At 40.2% G+C, this 21661-nt stretch overlaps 1 protein-coding gene across 1 annotated transcript in view; it reads right to left on the minus strand.

Annotated features, from left to right (window-relative positions):
• Positions 1-21661, minus strand: part of SYCP2L (synaptonemal complex protein 2 like) — a 232546-nt gene that overhangs the window by 81430 nt on the left and 129455 nt on the right. The window contains exons 6-13 of the mRNA XM_063632394.1: positions 18654-18722; positions 16256-16393; positions 16052-16175; positions 11834-11934; positions 11102-11126; positions 4037-4122; positions 3836-3924; positions 779-813 (exon numbers count right to left, since the gene is read on the minus strand). Coding sequence (XP_063488464.1) covers positions 779-813; positions 3836-3924; positions 4037-4122; positions 11102-11126; positions 11834-11934; positions 16052-16175; positions 16256-16393; positions 18654-18722 — 667 coding nt within the window. The remainder of the gene's footprint in view (positions 1-778; positions 814-3835; positions 3925-4036; positions 4123-11101; positions 11127-11833; positions 11935-16051; positions 16176-16255; positions 16394-18653; positions 18723-21661) is intronic.

A 21661-nucleotide genomic window follows, 5' to 3' on the forward strand; every position in this document is an offset into this window, starting at 1 on the left:
GAGACCAGCCTGGCCAACGTGGTGAAACCCCGTCTCTACTAAACATACAAAAATTAGCCAGGCGTGGTGTTGCATGCCTGTAATCCCAGCTACTTGGGAGGCTGAGGCAGGAGAATCGCTTGAACACGGGAGGCAGAGGTTGCAGTGAGCCGAGATCACGCCATCGCACTCCAGCCTGGGCAACAAGAGCAAAACTCCATCAAAAACAAAAAAAAAAGTTTCTACTACAAAATAAAATCCCAAAATAACTTGTGGTATTTCACAGCAAATAAACTAAAACTACATATCGCAACATGTTTAAATTTCAAACAATTCTAAGGGTAAAAAGGGAGTCGCAGCCCAAGGAATGGCATTTATAGAATGCTTTTAAAATCTGCAAAATGGTAATGCATGTTGTTTAGGGATCTACAGAGTAAAAGTAGAAAAATATGCTTGGAACGAAAAACAAATCTGAGTCAAGGAGAGGGAAATGGGATGAGGAACATGGACACAGGGGACTTTATCCATGACACTGTTTTCTTTTCTTTAAAAATATACTTGAAGTTAATGTGGTAAAATGCTAAATTTTGACAAAGCTGGCTGGTGAGTAAATGAGTATTCACGAATTATACTTTACAGTTTTCAGCATGCTAAAATCTCTCAAAATAAATTCAAAATAAAACCCTAATTCCTATCTTCAATTTAACCATAATTTATTCCCCACAGTCCCAAGATGCTCATAAAATCCCCAGTGTCCAATATTTAATATTCTAATACTGAAAATTATAAAATTTCTTACCACCCACAGTCAAGAGTGTCCTTGCAAGGTCTTTCCTGAAACATTTAGATAAATCACATTTAACTGAAGTGAACATCAAGAGGTAAAACTTTACTATACTGGCATTAAACTTTAAAACCAAAATATATGTTTCTGAAACTATTTCAAATTCAGCATCAGAATTTCCTTAATGTCAACACATATTTATGGAAAAACCTTCTCAAGTTTATATATTAATGACCTAGATGTTATTTTTTAAGATGCTAGAACTACCATATACACTCTGAGGTTCTGTTTTCCCTCTTGTAAAGTGAATTCAATGTGATGATCTCTAAGGGTTCATCAAATTAATTCTGGAGTTTTATAATCACTGCACCAACCTGTGAGGGCATATGTCCTTTTACACAGTATGATGCCTGCAGGAAATGATATGACAGTGATTCTTTCCTATGAGCTGCTTGATCTGATTTTAAAAACTAATTTAGGCTGGGCGCAGTGGCTCATGCCTGTAATCCCAGCACTTTGGGAGGCTGAGATGGGCGGATCACCTGAGGTTGGGAGTTCGAGACCAGCCTGACCAATGTGGAGAAATCCCATCTCTACTAAAAACACAAAACTAGCCGGGTGTGGTGGCACATGCCTGCATTCCCAGCTACTCGGGAGGCTGAGGCAGGAGAATTGCTTGAACCCGGGAGGCAGAGGTTGCAGTGAGCCGAGAGCGCGCCATTGCACTCCAGCCTAGGCAATAAGAGTGAAACTCCAACAACAAAAAAAAATGATGATAATAATAATTTAGAGATGTAATAGGATTAAGTTATTACATTATTGTAACTAATGCAGACTCTTGAATTGTATATTCACTCAGAATTTCAAATAAATGCTAACAAGTGTGAGTCGATCTTTTTTTTTTTTTTTTTTTTTGAGACCGAGTCCGGCTCTGTCACCCAGGCTGGAGTGCAGTGGCACGATCTCGACTCACTGCAACCTCTGCCTCCCAGGGTCAAGCAATTCTCCTGCCTCAGCCTCCCAAGTAGCTGGGATTACAGGTGCCCGCCATACCCAGCTAATGTTTTGTATTTTTAGTAGAGATGGGGCTTCACCATGTTGGTCAGGCTGGTCTCGAACTCCTGACCTCAAGTGATCCACCCACCTCAGCCTCCCAAAGTGCTGGGATTACAGGTGTGAGCCACCATGCCCGGCCGAGTCGATCTTTTAATGCCTGAAATAACGCCCATTTTAAAGAACAGATTTGTTGAGAAACCTTGTGATAGTTCAGTCTATTGTAAGAAGCAGCTCGACTTGTTACTATTAAATAGAAACCAGGAAACAGTACCACTGAGCAAAATTAATTCTGCTTAATTTTATACTTGCAGGTTTTACCTTGAAGTCCAGAACATTCCAGACTTTCTAGAACACACAGACAATAAGGTAGTGTGTTCAAAGATTAGTTTGAAAACTTAGGAGAAAACATGAGATCAGCTGCTCTCCAAATCTAAATACACCACTAAGAGTAGTGATTTCACTAACGTATTAAATAAAAATTTGTTTACGAAAAATTCTGTGTAAAAACTATATCCTGCAAAGACTAAATGGACAAACACGATGGCAGTGAGTTTCATGCTCACAAATCACCCATTTCAGGCCCTACACTGTGGCCACACACCACGTAAACAATGTACCACAGTGATGTCCTCCGTGCTGGCTGATTGTTAGCGCAGTCACAGGTTCAGATTCCAACTTCAAAACATGGTGCTGGGTTTGTTGTTTCTATGGTCACACATTACAACCTTACCTCCAAATCTCATGTTCCAAGAATTATGAAACAGTGACTTTGGATCACCCCCAAACAAAAAATCCATCACTTGAAAAGCAATCAAAATTCCATGCCCCATTAGTGTAGCTACTGGAAACCTTGGGGCACTTCCTCTTTAGCAGATAATGTGCTAATCGCTTTACGTGGATTGCTTGATTTAACCTTTACAATAACTCTATCAAGTAGGTATTACTTTGACTCCATTTTACAGGCAAACAAACTGAGGTATGATGAAGTTAGAGCTGTGCTCATAGACAACTGGCAAAAGTGGCAAAACTAGGATTTGAAGCCACGCAGGCTCTATGGTCTGTACTCTTAACATTCTCCCATGAGTCACTAATTTAGTTCACATTCACAACAAAAAAATATAGCCTGAGAAGACATTTTGCCTCACAAAGTTGATGCAAAAAGAAAAAAAAATACTTCATAATTATTAAAAAGGAAAAATCTAGGAATGTCTTTTATTTTTTATTTTTTATTTTTTTGAGACAGAGTCTCACTCTATCACCCACGCTGGAGTGCAGTGGTGCAATCTCAGCTCACTGCAACCTCCGCCTCCCGGGTTCAAGCAATTCTCCTGCCTCAGCCTCCTGAATAGCTGGGACTATAGGTGTGTGCCACCACGCCCAGGTAATTTTTTGTATTTTTAGTAAAAATGGTTTTTTTTTTATTATTATTATTTTGAGACGGAGTCTTGCTCTGTCGTCCTCAGGCTGGAGCGCAGGCGCGATCTCGGCCCACTGCAAGCTCCGCCTCCCAGGTTCACGCCATTCTGCCTCAGCCTCCCGAGTAGCTGGGACTACAGGGGCCCGCCACCACACCTGGCTAATTTTTTTGTATTTTTAGTGGAGACAGGGTTTCACTGTGTTAGCTAGGATGGTCTCGATCTCCTGACCTTGTGATCCGCCCACCTTGGCCTCCCAAAGTGCTGGGATTACAGGCGTGAGCCACCGCGCCTGGCCGAGATGGGGTTTCACTGTGTTAGCCAGGATGGTCTCCATCTCCTGACCTCGTGATCCGCCTGCCTCGGCCTCCCAAAGTGTTGAGATTACAGGCGTGAGCCACCGTGCCCGGCCGCAATGTCTTCTTTTTACCTCAGCCCCTCTTTATCACCAAGCCTAGTGCCTGACACATAATAGGTGCACAAAGCATTTACCGAAGAGAGAATGGACATAATCAGGTCTAAGTAGAACACAGACTGAAGTCATACAATCATGAGAAATTTTACCCTTACCACAGCACGTAACTTACACAAAGTCACTTACATAAGATGACACATGCCTTCTGACAAAGGAAATTTTTTTCTCTCTTCCCGAGGGACACCGTGCAAAATGCAGTTAAAAGTCTTCAAGCCCTTTTTGGAATTGAGAAGACATTCATGGAGAAGAAACAAAACAGAGACCTATGTATGATCTTCTCTAAGGTTTCTGGAGCCGCTGTTATCTGTTTTGTCACTTGGAACTCACCTCCTGTTGAAGCAAATGATTTACAGTCTTTTCTGTCACCAGGAATCCTAAGCTAAGTAGGAAAGAATCCAACATCTGAATTTTCCCTGAAAGTATAATTTCAAAGAATCAAATTTATGTTTGAAAGAGTAAGAGAATGACTTCTACACATGGTCAGAGCTTTTCACTGAGGATGTCTTTCTAGCTTTTCTACAATATAATTCACTTTTCAGGCTGTGCCCCTTACAATCCTGTTGCATTGTCTTCTGGTATTAAGGGTTGGAAGCATGTGCACACATGCATACACACGTTTATTTTACATGGTTCTCAGTGACTTATTTTGAAACCAAATCTTACTTTAGCTCAGGAAAATCAATTCTTTGATACTTTTATTACAGCAGACTTTCTCAAGTTTGGCAATATTGGTATTTCAAGCCAGGTAATTAATTCTTCTTCTAAGAAGAACTTGAGAACTGCTATCAAAATGCAGGGGAAAAAATGAGTGAGGAAAAGATGCATATGCAGATAAAAACAAAGATGCGACAGATAATCTTACAAAGAGGGAATAGAAAGTAACTATAATGGACTTTTTGGTGACCTCCCCACCATCCTTCCCCACTCCTCTGTTATGGAGCAGTTGTGCTATTTGAGTGAGACTGATCAGTTCCAGGGGTAAATCCAGACTGGCTTAAACTAGGCAGAGGTGGCCCATTTATCTTTTCTTTTTTTTTTTTTTTTTTTTTTTAATTTTCTTTTTTTTTATTATACTTTAGGGTTTTAGGGTACATGTGCACAATGTGCAGGTTTGTTACATATGTATCCATGTGCCATGTTGATTTCCTGCACCCATTAACTCGTCATTTAGCATTAGGTGTATCTCCTAATACTGTCCCTCCCCCCTCCCCCCACCCCACAACAGTCCCCGGAGCGTGATGTTCCCCTTCCTGTGTCCATGAGTTCTCATTGTTCAATTCCCACCTATGAGTGAGAACATGCGGTGTTTGGTTTTTTGTCCTTGCGATAGTTTACTGAGAATGATGTTTTCCAGTTTCATCCAAGTCCCTACAAAGGACACGAACTCATCATTTTTTATGGCTGCATAGTATTCCATGGTGTATATGTGCCACATTTTCTTAATCCAGTCTATCGTTGTTGGACATTTGGGTTGGTTCCAACTCTTTGCTATTGTGAATAGTGCCGCAATAAACATACGTGTGCATGTGTCTTTATAGCAGCATGATTTATAGTCCTTTGGGTATATACCCAGTAATGGGATGGCTGGGTCAAATGGTATTTCTAGTTCTAGATCCCTGAGGAATCGCCACACTGACTTCCACAATGGTTGAACTAGTTTACAGTCCCACCAACAGTGTAAAAGTGTTCCTATTTCTCCACATCCTCTCCAGCACCTGTTGTTTCCTGATTTTTTAATGATGGCCATTCTAACTGGTGTGAGATGGTATCTCACTGTGGTTTTGATTTGCATTTCTCTGATGGCCAGTGATGAGGAGCATTTCTTCATGTGTTTTTTGGCTGCATAAATGTCTTCTTTTGAGAAGTGTCTGTTCATGTCCTCTGCCCACTTTTTGATGGGGTTGTTTGTTTTTTTCTTGTAAATTTGTTTGAGTTCATTGTAGATTCTGGATATTAGCCCTTTGTCAGATGAGTAGGTTGCAAAAATTTTCTCCCATTGTGTAGGTTGCCTGTTCACTCTGATGATAGTTTCTTTTGCTGTGCAGAAGCTCTTTAGTTTAATGAGATCCCATTTGTCGATTTTGGCTTTTGTTGCCATTGCTTTTGGTGTTTTAGACATGAAGTCCTTGCCCACGCCTATGTCCTGAATGATATTGCCTAGGTTTTCTTGTAGGATTTTAATGGTTTTAGGTCTAACATATAAGTCTTTAATCCATCTTGAATTAATTTTTGTATAAGGTGTAAGGAAGGGATCCAGTTGCAGCTTTCTACATATGGCTAGCCAGTTTTCCCAGCACCATTTATTAAATAGGGAATCCTTTCCCCATTTCTTGTTTTTGTCAGGTTTGTCAAAGATCAGATAGTTGTAGCTATGCGGCATCATTTCTGAGGGCTCTGTTCTGTTCCATTGATCTATGTCTCTGTTGTGGTACCAGTACCATGCTGTTTTGGTTACTGTAGCCTTGTAGTATAGTTTAAAGTCAGGTAGCGTGATGCCTCCAGCTTTGTTCTTTTGGCTTAGGATTGACTTGGCGATGCGGGCTCTTTTTTGGTTCCATATGAACTTTAAAGTAGTTTTTTCCAATTCTGTGAAGAAAGTCATTGGTAGCTTGATGGGGATGGCATTGAATCTATAAATTACCTTGGGCAGTATGGCCATTTTCACGATATTGATTCTTCCAACCCATGAGCATGGAATGTTCTTCCATTTGTTTGTATCCTCTTTGATTTCATTGAGCAGTGGTTTGTAGTTCTCCTTGAAGAGGTCCTTCACATCCCTTGTAAGTTGGATTCCTAGGTATTTTATTCTCTTTGAAGCAATTGTGAATGGGAGTTCACTCATGATTTGGCTCTCTGTTTGTCTGTTATTGGTGTACAAGAATGCTTGTGATTTTTGTACATTAATTTTGTATCCTGAGACTTTGCTGAAGTTGCTAATCAGCTTAAGGAGATTTTGGGCTGAGACAATGGGGTTTTCTAGATATACAATCATGTCATCTGCAAACAGGGACAATTTGACTTCCTCTTTTCCTAATTGAATACCCTTTATTTCCTTCTCCTGCCTGATTGCTCTGGCCAGAACTTCCAGCACTATGTTGAATAGGAGCAGTGAGAGAGGGCATCCCTGTCTTGTGCCAGTTTTCAGAGGGAATGCTTCCAGTTTTTGCCCATTCAGTATGATATTGGCTGTGGGTTTGTTGTAGATAGCTCTTATTATTTTGAGATACGTCCCATCAATACCTAATTTATTGAGAGTTTTTAGCATGAAGGGTTGTTGAATTTTGTCAAAGGCCTTTTCTGCATCTATTGAGATAATCGTGTGGTTTTTGTCTTTGGTTCTGTTTATATGCTGGATTACATTTATTGATTTGCGTATGTTGAACCAGCCTTGCATCCCAGGGATGAAGCCCACTTGATCATGGTGGATAAGCTTTTTGATGTGCTGCTGGATTCGGTTTGCCAGTATTTTATTGAGGATTTTTGCATCAATGTTCATCAAGGATATTGGTCTGAAATTCTCTTTTTTGGTTATGTCTCTGCCAGGTTTTGGCAAAATTGACACCCTAACATCACAATTAAAAGAACTAGAAAAGCAAGAGCAAACACATTCAAAAGCTAGCAGAAGGCTAGAAATAACTAAAATCAGAGCAGAACTGAAGGAAATAGAGACACAAAAAACCCTTCAAAAAATTAATGAATCCAGGAGCTGGTTTTTTGAAAAGATCAACAAAATTGATGGACCGCTAGCAAGACTAATAAAGAAGAAAAGAGAGAAGAATCAAATAGATGCAATAAAAAACGAAAAAGGGGATATCACCACCGATCCCACAGAAATACAATCTACCATCAGAGAATACTACAAACACCTCTATGCAAATAAACTAGAAAATCTAGAAGAAATGGATAAATTCCTCGACAAATACACCCTCCCAAGACTAAACCAGGAAGAAGTTGAATCTCTGAATAGACCAATAACAGGTTCTGAAATTGTGGCAATAATCAATAGCTTACCAACCAAAAAGAGTCCAGGACCTGATGGATTCACAGCTGAATTCTACCAGATGTACAAGGAGGAACTGGTACCATTCCTTCTGAAACTATTCCAATCGATAGAAAAAGAGGGAATCCTCCCTAACACATTTTACGAAGCCATTTATCTTTTCGTAGTGACTGGTTCATCGGGAGGGCAGGGCATCCAATCAGAGCAAAGCTAAGGCTTTCGTTTGCTGGTTGAGGAAAATGAAACTTTCTCCCCCAGATGTGAACCAGGAAGCACAAAGTTCTGGTTGCAACCAACAGGGGAAACCACCTTGAAAGCAAAGACTAGACTCTGAGAAAGGCAGAACTGAAAGGGCTGCAGAGAAATGGAGCGCAGCCACCCTATTTCCAAACTGCCCACCTCTGGACTTTTCAGTCCCTTGAGCCAGTAAGTTGTCCTTATCATTTAAGCCTATTTGAACTAGATATTCTGTTAAATACACCCAAAGCACTCTACCTCAGTAGTTGTTGACTAGAGATGATTTTGCCCCACGGGGGACACTTAGCAATGTCTGGAAATGTTTTTGGTTGTCATGACGTGGGGATGGATGCTGTTGGCATCTAGAGGGTAGAGGCCAAGGATGCCACCAAACACCCTCTGATGCACAGGATAGCACCCACGACAAAGAATTACCCAGTTCAAAATATCTATATTGCCAAAATGGAGAAACTCTGCTGTAATAAAAGTATCAAAGAACAAATTTTCCTGAGCCAAAGTAAGATTTGGATTCAAAATAAGTCACCAAGAACCATGTAAAATAAATGTGCTTTCAACCCTTAATATCAGAAGATAATGCAACAGGATTGTAAGGGGCACAGACTGCAAAGTGAGAGTAATATCGTATAAAAGCTAGAAAGAGATCTTCAAACGATGAAAAGCTCTGACCATGTCCCTCCCACAGCCTAATACTCTTACATTTCTTTAACACATTAAACTTGTTGTCATATACAAAGAAGAAAAAATAAGGTACCATCATTTTTTGATGTTAGTAATTAAATTAAGGGTAACTACTGGTAAAATAAAAGTAGGACATAAGCCATTCAAATCACTAGAGAGGGATAAACTGTGAAAGAAAGTCATAATCCATATAGCAGAACACGAACAAAAGAATCGTAAAAATAAATAAGACATAAGTTTCAGAACAAAAAAGGAAGGGGTAATTGTGTCAACTGCAGAAGGAAGTGGGAAGACATTCAGTGAGAACATCTTTCTACTTCAGAGAGAAGGATTAGACATTAGCTCTGCAGAGCCTGGGCATAAAACTCGCACAAGACAACTGTCAAAGGCCACATGTGAAAACCCGTCACTTCAGAGAGGCCAGTCCCACTAAGGTGACCAGAGTGGGCTCCAAGTACAAATTGCCATTACTATAGATGGGAGTGTGTCCCCCTGAAAATTTGTATGTTGGAGCCTCAACCCTCAATGTGATGGTATTTGAGATGCAGGCTTTGGTAAGGGAAGTTGAGATAAAGGTCATGAGTGTGGGATCCTCATGATGGGATGCGTGCCCTTATAAGAGCTCTGGCTCAGTCCAGGCGCGATGGCTCATGCCTGTAATCCCAGCACTTTGGGAGCCTGAGGTGGGTGGATCACCTAGGGTCAGGAGTTCAAGAGCAGCCTGGCCAAAATAGTGAAACCCCATCTCTACTAAAAATACAAAAACTAGCCAGGCATGGTGGCACACGCTTGTAATGTCAGCTACTCAGGAGGCTGAGGCAGGAGAATTGCTTGAACCCAGGAGGCAGAGGTTGCAGTGAGCTGAGAACGTGCCACTGCACTCCAGTATGAGCCAACAGTGTGAGACTCTGTCTCAAAAAAAAAAAAAAAAAAAAAAAAAAAAAAAAAAAAAAAAAGAGAGAGAGAGAGAAGAAAAAGAAAGAGCTTTGGCTCTCTGTCCACTTTGTAAGCACACAGCAAGAAGCCAGGTCTCTGCTCACCATGTAGGCACACAGCAAGAAGCCAGAAAGAAGCCATTACCAGAATGCAACCATGCTGGTACCCTAATCTCTTACTCCCAGCCTCCAGAGATAAATGTCTATTGGCATAGCCTCCCAATTGATGGCATTTTGTTATGGCGGCCTAATTGGACTAACACAGTCATCTAGAACAGTGTTTCCTCTACCAGGGGCAATGAAAGTCATTACAGCATTATGTGAATCCATAAATGCACCAAGCAATGACCGTAGAGTGAATACATAGCTCACATCTGCACCGTTTTTCAAATATGCAGTATATACATATTGTTGGGATTAATACAAAGCAAGTTTATTTTAAAATCTTACAAAAATCAAAGTAGTTTACCACTGTGCATTTTATCAACCAGTTTTAAAGACAGTAACTATCATTGTGACGATCATAAAACTATGACTTGAAAATGTTTGGAACCACTGACTTGAATTATGAGGACCAACCAAGTCAACCAAGTTTTAAAGTCAACCAAGCACAGGGCATGCTTAAGCTTCTGGTACTGAATTTCCTCAACTACCAGATACCATTCATTGCAGAATGTAGTGTCAATTAATGACAGCCTTTCAGAAGAAAACTAAAAGCATGTAACATAGAAAAATGACCTATCAAGATGGCTCCAATTTCCAAAATGTTTAAATATTTAAGTGCATCTTTGAATCCATGGTATCATAATTCAAATGTCAAATTACTTTTTTTTGAGACAGGATCTCGCTGTCACCCAGGCTGGAGTGGAGTGGCACGATCATGACCCACTGCAGCCTCAAACCCTGGGGCTCAAGTGATCTTCCCACCTCACCCTCCCAAGTAGCTGGGACTACAGGTGCACACCACCACACCCCAATAATTTTTAATTTCTTATAGAGATGGGGGTCTCACTATGTTGCCCAGGCTGGTGTCGAACTTCTGGATGCAATCAATTCTCCCTCCTCACCCTCTGACAGTGCTGGGAATACAGGCATGAGCCACCACACCCAGCATAATTACCTTTGAGCTAAATGGAACAAAATCAATCTATCCTCCAAAGTTTCTAAAATTTTACCTTTTACACTCTTGAAAGAGAAAGGCATCTGAATCAGCTCCAAGTTAAATTAGAAGTAGCTAAATTTTTGCATATGTGAATGACAAAAGTGACTTTCCATTACCTGAACAGAGCTAGCCATATGTCAGGAGCAGCGAAATAAACATGTTTCTCAGACAAATACAAGACTTTTTTCTACAATGAAATGCATTTCCAAATGACACTATGATGACCATAAGGTGGTCAATAAATCCAAATAAAATGTTAAAACTCACTTTACTTTTACATATCATTTTTCTTTTCTCTGTGCCAGAATATTCTATTAATGAAAAATTAATAGCCAATTAGTAGCCAATAATATACTCACCTTCACTACTACTCCTGGAAATAATCTAACAAAAAGAAAGAAAAAGTAAAGCTCATATTATTTTAAAACAGCATGATAAACTATAACATGAATGTATTAGTGTTAACTTTCTCTAACAGGCAGGCATTGACTTTATAGAAGAAAAGTATTTTAGAGAAAGCCTATTTCGGCCTTAATCACTTCGTTAAAATGTGCATATCACTCTCAATCGGGTGACTAATATATTTGAATGATAATAAATCACCTCTCATTTTTAACATTGGTTATATATATTGTTTCTTACTATGTCACATATTAATAATATTCTAATAATAAAACATGAGAGTCTTTTGTTTTGAGACAGTTTCACTCTTGTTTCCCAGGCTGAAGTACAATCGTGCGGTCTCAGCTCACTATAACCTCCGCCTCCCAGGTTCAAGCAATTCTCCTGCCTCAGCCTCCCAAGTAGCTGAAATTACAGGCACCCACCACCACGCCCAGCAAATTTCTGTATTTTAGTAGAGACGGGTTTCACCATGTTGGCCAGGTTGGTCTCGAACTCCTGACCTCAGGTGATCCACTCACCTCAGCCTCCCAAAGTGCTGGGATTACAGGCATGAGCCATCACGCCCAGCCATGTGAGTCTTTTAACAAAACTTACATATTATAGAAAACCATGTTTTATAAATAACTTGAAGATTCCTGCCAATTACCAATGCCATCTGCTCAGTGAAGCATCCATCCCATCCTTACCAACGCAGTGTCAAAGAAATCTTCTATAACACAAATCAGCGATGTGTCTGAGGCTAGGCCTTCCGGGGTCAGAATTCCTGTTGTTCTTTCAAACCAGGAAACTAGGTACACAGGAGAACACTAATGTAACTACATAAGACCAAATGCTGCCTATTCAATAAAATTTCACAAGACAATTTTCTCATTACAACAAAATAATCTTAAAGATCTTTTCCCATTCCATTCCATTTCAATGAGGCCTGGCTCTGAGGCCTCCCACCAGAACACTTCAGGATGGTGCCATACTACTACAGAGCTGTCATAAGTAAGCTCTCAGAGATCAGCACAAAATAGAGTCCCAGCCAGGATCCGTGTCAGAAATTCATATAAAGGGACTAGTGAGGAACATTTAAGAGATAAATGAGGCCAGGTGCAGTGGCTCATGCCTGTAATCCCAGCACTTTGGGAGGCCGAGACGGGTGGATCACTTGAGGCCAGGAGTTCAAGACCAGCCTGGGAAAGATGGTTAAACTTCGTCTCTACACAAAATATAAAAATTAGCTGGGTGTGGTGGTGCACACCTCTAGTCCCAGCTACTTGGGAGGTTGAGGTACGAGGATCACTTGATCCCAGAAGGTCAACACTTTAGCAAGTGCTGTGATCACACCATTATACTCTAGCCTGGGCGACAGAGCGAGACCACACCTCCAAAAAAAAAAAAAAAAAGAGAGAGAGATAAGTGAACCTCCCTAGCACAGGGGGAAAAAAAATCTTGCCACCTGAGAATCTGCTGAAAACAAACTATCAAAGAAGATATAGAATTTGGAAAGTTCTCAGAAGTATTCTTGGTTGTAGTAAATATGCCTCAGGCCTAGGTATCTTTCTTTTGTTAAAAAGCTTCCAGCTAATTAGAGAATTTTTTCCTATAGGAATACATACCCAATTTCATATTAAACTGCTGGGATTGGAATGATTTAAAATAAACTTCTGCAACCTTTCCTCCCCCACCCCAGAATATATAGTATTTCCTCAATAAAGCAAAAGCCATCTTATTTTTCCCATGATTTTAACTGAGACTGGTCACTCTTAGAAAAAAAAAAATAAGAAAAACCCCACATGCATAGTTAGAAATTATCAGCTGAACATGACATCAGTCACATGAGTTTCTGACGAACAACTCTTGCAGGAGTCAGGCCTTCAAAACTCTGTACACTTTCCCAGCACTTTGGGAGGCTGAGGTGGGCGGATCACGAGGTCAGGAGATCGAGACCATCCTGGTTAACACGGTGAAACCCCGTCTCTACTAAAAATACAAAAAAAATTAGCTGGGCGCAGTGGCGGGCGCCTGTAGTCCCAGCTACTCGGGGGGCTGAGGCAGGAGAATGGCGTGAACCCAGGAGGCAGAGCTTGCAGTGAGCCGAGATTGCGCCACTGCACTCCGGGCTGGGCGAAAGAGCGAGACCCTGTCTCAAAAAAAAAAAAAAAAAAAAAAAAAAACTCTGTACACTTTGGGCCAAGAACCTGAGACACCCCAGCTGAAGATAAATAAACTAGTTTTCAACCTTGGCTGTACATTAGGAAAACCTGGGGAGTTAGGAAACATCCCGCACTGCCGAAGCCTGGGACCTATCCCAGAACCAGTAATCAGAATCACTGGTGATACACCCCCACCTGAGTTTTCTATTTTAGGTTTAAGAATGTTTGTGAGAGCTCTCCAGGTGACTGTAATGTACAGCAAGGTTTGGAAGCCATTACTATCTTCCAAGTAAGGTTTCTTTTGTCTCTGTAAATCAGACAAATACTTATACTAGATTGAATCATCCACCTGCTGAAGAAAGCTTTGCTCCAGTAGCACAAGAGAAGAAATATCCCTCTACACAGCAGAACTCACTGCTAAGGCTATATTTTCTCCCTCCCTATGTTCATACTCAAAATTCTATGCTTTTTAAATACATTTTTGTCACCACTCCATCTATCCCTCCAAAGCCTATCACACTCCCAGCACCCTCCCAAATACGCTGGTTGAGGAGATACAGAAGTGGCAGAAAGGCTGCACTATCTGATCAATACTTGGGAACAGGAAGTTCTCACTGAACCCATTTATGTGCCCTGCTCACACACTGTCTAACAGACATCCCAGCTCTCCCCACAGTTGTATCACTACCAGAAGCCAGACACAACAGCCATGACTTATTAGGAATATGGTATCAGACAAGTTGCTTAATCCTCCTGGATTTTACGGTACAGGACTAAAGATGTTCCTTTCTGTAGGGCTTGTTTTCTTTTGTTTTTGAGACAGGGTCTCACTCTGTCACCCAGACTGGAGTGCAGTGACATCGTTTTGGCTCACCACAACCTCCAGCTTAAGCAATTCTCCTGCCTCAGCTTCCCGAGTAGCTGGGATTACAGGTATGCGCCACCACTGCCCAGCTAATTTTTGTATTTTTAATAGAGACAGGGTTTCACCATGTTGGCAAGGCTGGTCTTGAACCCCTGACCTCAGGTGATCTGCCCACCTCAACCTCCCAAAGTGCTGGGATTACAGGCATGAGCCACTGTGCCAGGAATTCTTATTCTATGGAGTAGAAGAACTTCCAAGCACACTTTGTGTTCAGTCTGCAAACACAATTGTCTTTAGAAGTATAGAGTTGGCCAGGCGTGGTAGCTCACGCCTGTAATCCCAGCACTTTGGGAGGCTGAGGCAGGTGAATCATCTGACGTTGGGAGTTTGAGATGTGGAATATGATGAGGTTTCTCTTCAAATAATCTGATCAATCTTTTATTCTCTAATTCATAGTACCCCCTCCTTTTTTTTCTCCTTCTTTCTCCTTTTTGCCTTTGTTAGATGCCCAGGCATGCCACATTACCAAGCGTTATCAGTACCAGCTCACATTCCTTTCCTTATTTGAAAAGAGGACTTTCTAGCTCATTACAGACACTCCTTCCCCTTCCTCTCCACTTTCTTTTACGTGCCCACCCTATCTAAAAAAAAAATAAAAAATAAAAAAAAGCAAATGTTTAGCCAACCGGAATTAGTTTAGATTGTACGACCCGACCCCGGCCAATGGGGAAAGGGTACAGGGCAGGACTTGCGTCAGGAATAAAGGCTCTCGTGCCCCTTTGTTCAGGTGTGCTCTCATGGCAACTGGCCAAGGAGGCACCCCTCTGTGCAGAATTCCTATTCATACCCCAAAAGGTCAGCTTAGGGTTCCAAGGTACACTTAGGACATCTCTGCTTCATTTCCTTTGAGATTTTTACCTCCTTTCCCCTGCTTCCTGTTGTCTGCATAAGTTAGTGTATCAGCAGGTCAAGTGGGGTTACATGCAAAACGAAATGTATACGGTTTGCATAAGCACAGTCTTTAATTCCCCCTGCAAACACTTTTAAAGTCCCTGAGAGGAGTCTGGGAAAACCTGGAGCTTGCTTTCTCTCCTGAGGGGGTAGCTTCATAATTAGATGCATTTTAGAGTAACAAAGGGCAAAGACAGATCTTGGCCCAATCTGGCCTTAATAAACTTCTGGTACTAGAGCTCAAGGGGTAAATCAAAGACATTATTAGTAGCCAGATGATCCTTCCACCCTACTTCTTCCCCACATCTCCTCACCAATAAACAAATTTGTCTCTGGGCTGCAAAAACCTCACCATTAAAAGAGGGGAACTGCAGCAAGAGATGCTGCAGATTCTGCTTTATTTCCTGATGCCGTTATAAAGGCACTCACTGTGTTATCTCTTGGTTATTATTTTTAAAAGAATAAAAGTTAGTAATTTGGGTAACTTTGAATAAGCAAAAATGTTTTTGCTATTTGTTTTTTCAGATTCATCCAAGGTTTAGAAAACGGGAAAAGTGAGGTGTTACAAGGGCAAAGTTTTTGATGATCATTTTTCTAGGTCTAATCTTGTTAATAAAGTCTATTAAAATAGTTCTAGAGCCTACTCCTACTCATTCCCCCCCAAATTCACTATAATAATTTAAAATAATAATTACTGCACAGGCTCATCAAGGGGAGTGGTTGTGTCTGACTCGATCCTGTGCACTCCCAAAGTGCCTTGCATAGCAGGTACATCAGGAAATGTATGTCGAATTTAATTTTTGGTTAGATATAAGCAATAAGAATGGATATCAATTTCTTTTCAAACTGGATTTCAAAGGAACAGAAAACACCAAACTTAACTAGACAACTAAATCCACCTAAGTTCTCTAAGTTACCCAAAGCCATATAAAATTAAAATAGGACACTTATCTTTGGGATCAGTCCCTGCCGAATTAGCAAAGGTTCATCTTCTTTCAGCCCATCTATGAAGAATCGCTGAATACATTTCAGCAACAGTGACACAGACTGAAATTCATTTTTATCTAGTTCCTAGGTATAAACCACACTAAGTTAAAACACTTTTAAATAATTATACATTCATATTTTGGTCACAAAGCAAACCAACTTGCCTTATTTATTGATCTGTCAAGACGGTATAATAGAAGACGATTATATTTTTGAGGAAAGTGGCTCTCTTTCTGTTCAAAGTATTCTTTTATTTTCTGAAATCCTTTATCATGGAATGCATCCGTAATAAGTGATTGAAGCTGGAAAGATGATAGTTTGCAAATTACTTTTTCCCCAAGAACATTTATTTTATAGTAATATTTCTAACTGATACCATTATCAATAAGAATTCAGTGTGAAATAATATAGGGTAAATATAGAATGGAGATCTCCATCTTGAATAGTAAACAATCATTTCACAAATGATTGATGTTTCTGTTGGCTTAAGACAAGAGTTTCCAAAATGCGGTTCCTAGACCACCAGCAGCGTTGGCATCACCTGGGGACTTCTTAGCACTCAGACTCAGGGCAGAGCCTTTCACATGATTCTCGTGCATGCGAAAGTCTGGGAACCACTGACCCGAGGAAAACAACACTTGAGTTTCAGATATCATTAGGTGAAGATCCTCAGCAATGTTGAGAATTCTAAAACACTAAAAATTTCAAGCCTATGATCACTCACTAAGTGACATAAATGATCATAATAGAAGGAAGAAAAATAATACTAATAATTATAAATAAGTATGCAAATTGACCATAATGAATGAAATTCATCTTTTCTGCCAGCACATTAGCTAAGACATGCTTCTACATATATATACTTGAAGGGCCAGCACAGTGGCGCACGCCTGTAATCTCAGCACTTTGGAAGGCCAAGGCAGGCAAATCACCTGAGGTCAGGAGTTCGAGACCAGCCTGACCAACATGGAGCAACCCCATCTCTACTGAAAATACAAAATTAGCCAGATGTGGTGGCGCATGCCTGTAATCCCAGCTACTTGGGAGGCTGAGGCAGGAGAATCGCTTGAACCTGGGACAGAGGTTGCAGTGAGTCGAGATCACGCCATTGCACTCCAGCCTGTGCAACAAGAGCAAAACTCCGTCTCAAAAAAAAAAAAAAAAAAATATATATATATATATATATACTTGAATAACAGGCATTTCCTTAAACATTTAAACTATAAAAGATTTTTTTATCTTTAAAAAAATCCCACAGGTTAAATTATAATATATAATACTATTTTAATAAGGAAGCAATTGACTAGATACAGCTCAAAATTCCACTTATTCTTAGTACTGAATTAAAAGGGAAAATGGCATTTAAAATTATTCCATTTAAACAGAATGTTTTCTTTTTTAAGTTAACCTTTTTTGTGCCAAGTGTGTTAAGTGTTCTGCAGATGTTATTATTTAATCCTCACCACGGTCCTGAGAGGTTGGGTTCTTTATCTCAGGATAGAAGTAGCAAGGATAGGAAAGGTTACAAACTTATGTGAGATCGCTCAGCTGAAATTCACTCCCTTTTACCTGCTTAAAAGTCTGCCATTGCCAGGTGCAGGGCTCACGCCTGTAATCCCAGCACTTTAGGAGGCCAAGGCAAGAGGATCGCTTAAGCCCAGAAGTTTGACATCAGCCTGGGCAATATATTGAGACCCAGTCTCTACAAAAAATGAAAAACTAGCCAGGTGTGGTGGTTCATGCCTGTAGTCACAGCTACTCAGAAGGCTGAGGCAGGAGGATCACTTGAGCCCAGGAGGTCAAGGCTGCAGTGAGCCATGATTGTACTACTGCACTCCAGCTGGGGTGACAGAGTGAGATCCCGTTAAAACAAAACAAAACTTTGCCATGGCTTCCTCTGCATTCAAAATAAATCCAAGTCCTTTGCTTTAGTCTGCAGAACGTGGCATGATCTGATCTCTGACAGTCTGACTTCCCTGCTAATGAATTCTAGGATAAGTCAAGCTCTTCCTTGCCTCAGGGCCTTTGAACTGGCTGTTCTAGGCCTGGGCAACTTCACCCCACCACTTTCCACATGGCTGGCTCCAGTCAGATCACAGCTTAAGCATCACTTTTTCAGGTAGATCTTCCAGGACCACCTTATCTTAAGTAGAACAGGTGCCTCCTCAACACTCCCAATTATTCCCCGTCTCATTACCCTGTTCTTTTTCTTCCTGCTTTCTTTGGCTCTCTGCCAGTTCATAAGGTCCATAAAGGTAGAAGTTGTTTCTAGTTTGTTCAGTATTATCTATCTACATTTAGAATAGCACAGGGCACAAGATAGTTTAGGATATTGATAAGATAGCTAATGGTAAATTGACTAGATATAGTAATAAATTGGACGTGAGAGATTAGGGAAGGAGAAGAAATAAAGATTTCTCTGCTTCTGATTTGAGCAACTGGAGGAACAAGTTTGCTAATGACCCAGGGAACACAGAACTAGAAAGAATACATACACTCATACACACACACACACACACACACACACACACAGAGAGATTATAAAAGAAACTTGATCTTTACCCAGAAAGCATCATCCTGGGCCTTCCCAGTCCTATCTTCCTTAATAGGCTGCGAAGGATCTTTGTTTTTCTGTGTGGAATAAAAATATGTTTTTAAAACAATTTTTATTTCAAAGAAATGCATTTCAAGTTTTAAACATAAAGCAAAAAAAAAAAAAACATTAAAGGTTTGTATTGTTTTCCTGAACAGAAATTTTTGTTTGCTCATATTATAGGTCTAAGTAAAATTGTACTTAGAAAAAAAAAACTTTATCCAACCTTCTTTAGCATGGTCTAAGACAAATACAATACAAACTATCAGAAGAAGCAAAGCAAACATCATTTGAATAAATAATCATACAAAATAAACAAACTCTATAATGATGATTATAAAGTAGAAGTAAAAGGCTTTGAACTAATAAACAATTTTCAGAATGAGAGCTTGTAAAATAAAGTTAAATAGAAGTGTCTTGAAGGCATCATAGTACCTGACTTCAAAATATACTACAAAGTTATAAGAACAAAACAGCATGGTACTGGCATAAAAACAGACACATACATAGACTAATGGAACAGAATAGATAAACCCAAAATAAATCTACTTCTTTATAGCCAACTGATTTTTGACAAAGGTGTCAAGAACATTCATGGGGAAAAGACAATCTCTTCAATAACTGGTGCTGGGAAAACTGGATATTTATATGTGAAAGAATGAAACCAGATCCCATGTCTCACCATATACAAAAATCAACTCAAAATCAACTAAAAACCTACACTTAAGATCCCAAACTACTAGAAGAAAATACAGGGGAAACACTTTAGGACATTGGTCTGGGCAAAGATTTTATGGAGAAGACCTCAAAATCACAGGCAATGAAAGCAAAAATAGACAAATGAAATTATACAGACCAAAAAGCTTCTTACAGAAAGGGAAATAATAGAGTGAAGAGACAACCAGCAGAATGGGAGAATATATTTGCAAACTATGCATCCAACAAGCCATTAATATCCAGAATATACAGGGAACTCAAAACACCTCAACAGCAAAATAACCAATCCAATTAAAAATGGGTAAATAAGCTAAATAGACATCTCTCCAAAGAAGACATACAGGTATATGAAATGACATACAGGTATATGAATGACCAACAGGTATATGAAAAAATACTCAACATCACTGATCATTGGAAAATGCAAATCAAAACCAAAATGAGATATTATCTTACCCCAATTAGAATGGCCATTATCAAGACAAAAAACAACAAATGCTGGCAAGGATATGGAAAAAGAGGAACTCTTGTACACTGTTGGTAGGAATGTAAATTGGTATAGACAATATGGAAAACAGTATGGAGGTTCCTCAAAAAACTATCATAAATCCAGCAATCCCACTCCTGGAGATACATCCAAAAGAAAAGAAATCAGTATGTCAAAGGCATATCTGCACTCCCATGTTTACTGCAGCGCTATTCATAATAGCCAAGATAAGGAATCAACTTAAGTGTCCATCAGCGGATGAATGGATAAAGAAAATGTGGTATATTCACCCAGCGGTATACTTTTCAGCCAGAAAAAAGAACAAAATCCTGTCATTCATGGTGACATGCATAAGCCTGGAGGACATTATGCTAAGTGAAATAAGTGGGGCACAGACAGACACACTGCATGTTCTTGATCACATGCAGAGGCTAAAAAAGCTGATCTCAGCCGGGTGCAGCGGCTCATGCCTGTAATCTCAGCACTTTGGGTGGCCGAGGTGGGTGGATCACCTGAGGTCAGGAGTTGGAGACCAGCCTGGCCAACATGACAAAACCCTGTCTCTACTAAAAATACAAAATTATCCGGGCATGATGGCGCATGCCTGTAATCCCAGCTACTGGGGAGGCTGAGGCAAGAGAATTGCTTGAATCCAGGAGGTAGAGGTTGCAATGAGCTAAGGTTGCACCATTGCACTCCAGCTGAGGAAGCAAGAGTGAAACTCCATCTCAAAAAAAAAAAAAAAAAAAAAAGGCTGATCTCATAGAAGTAGAGAGAATAGTGGTCACTAGAAAAGGGGAAGTGAGATAGGCAGAGGTTAGTTAATGGACACAAAATTACAGCTAGCTGGAAGGAGTGAGTTCTAGAGTAAGACAGTACTGCAGGGTGACTATAATGAACAACTTCTTGTATATTTTCAAATAGCTAAACGAGTAGATTTTGAACATTCCCAACACAAAGAAATAAATATTTGAGGGGATGGATATGCATAATTACCCTGATTTGATCATTACACATTGTATACACATATGGAAATAACACACTATGCCCAATTAACATGTGAAATTATTATGTGTCAATATATGTGTCAATCAAAAATAAATGATAAAGGCAAAGAAAAAGAACCACTGTGTTAGCAGATAATTGAGTAGAGGCAAAAGTGAGATAGGAGGAACAGCTAAAGCTACGATTAAAATTGGGTGTTAGGCCAGGCGCGGTGACTCACGCCTGTAATCCCAGCACTTTGGGAGGCCGAGGTGGGCGTATCATGAAGTCAGGAGTTTGAGACCAGCCTGTCCAATATGGTGAAACCCGTCTCTACTAAAAAATACAAAAATTAGCTGGGCGCGGTGGTGCGTGACTGTAGTCCCAGCTACTCGTAAGGCTGAGGAAGGAGAACCACTTGAACCCGGGAGGTGGAGGTTGCAGTGAGCTGAGATCAAGCCACCATGCTCCAGCCTGGGTGACAGAGAGACTCCATATCAAAAAAAAAAAAAAAAAAAGGGTGTTAATTCATAGCACAAACTGACATCAAATAAACACTATGCTACGTATCTATAATTTCTAAGTTTTGTCAACAAATTCTGAATTAGTGGGAAATACTTCCCATCCCAAAGAACCAGGAGCCTTTATGCTAAGCTTCTTTACCTCTTTTCTCTATAGACACGGCCCTATCTCTCCTTCAGTTCAATTCGTATGCAGAGATGCTCTGCGTATTTTTATTTCTACCTCCTTTCAACCTTCTCTGGCCTCGGTGGTCAGTACTCTGCAAAT

This window comes from Symphalangus syndactylus, chromosome 23 (genome assembly GCF_028878055.3).
Source record: "Symphalangus syndactylus isolate Jambi chromosome 23, NHGRI_mSymSyn1-v2.1_pri, whole genome shotgun sequence".
Taxonomy (NCBI): Eukaryota; Metazoa; Chordata; class Mammalia; order Primates; family Hylobatidae; genus Symphalangus; species Symphalangus syndactylus.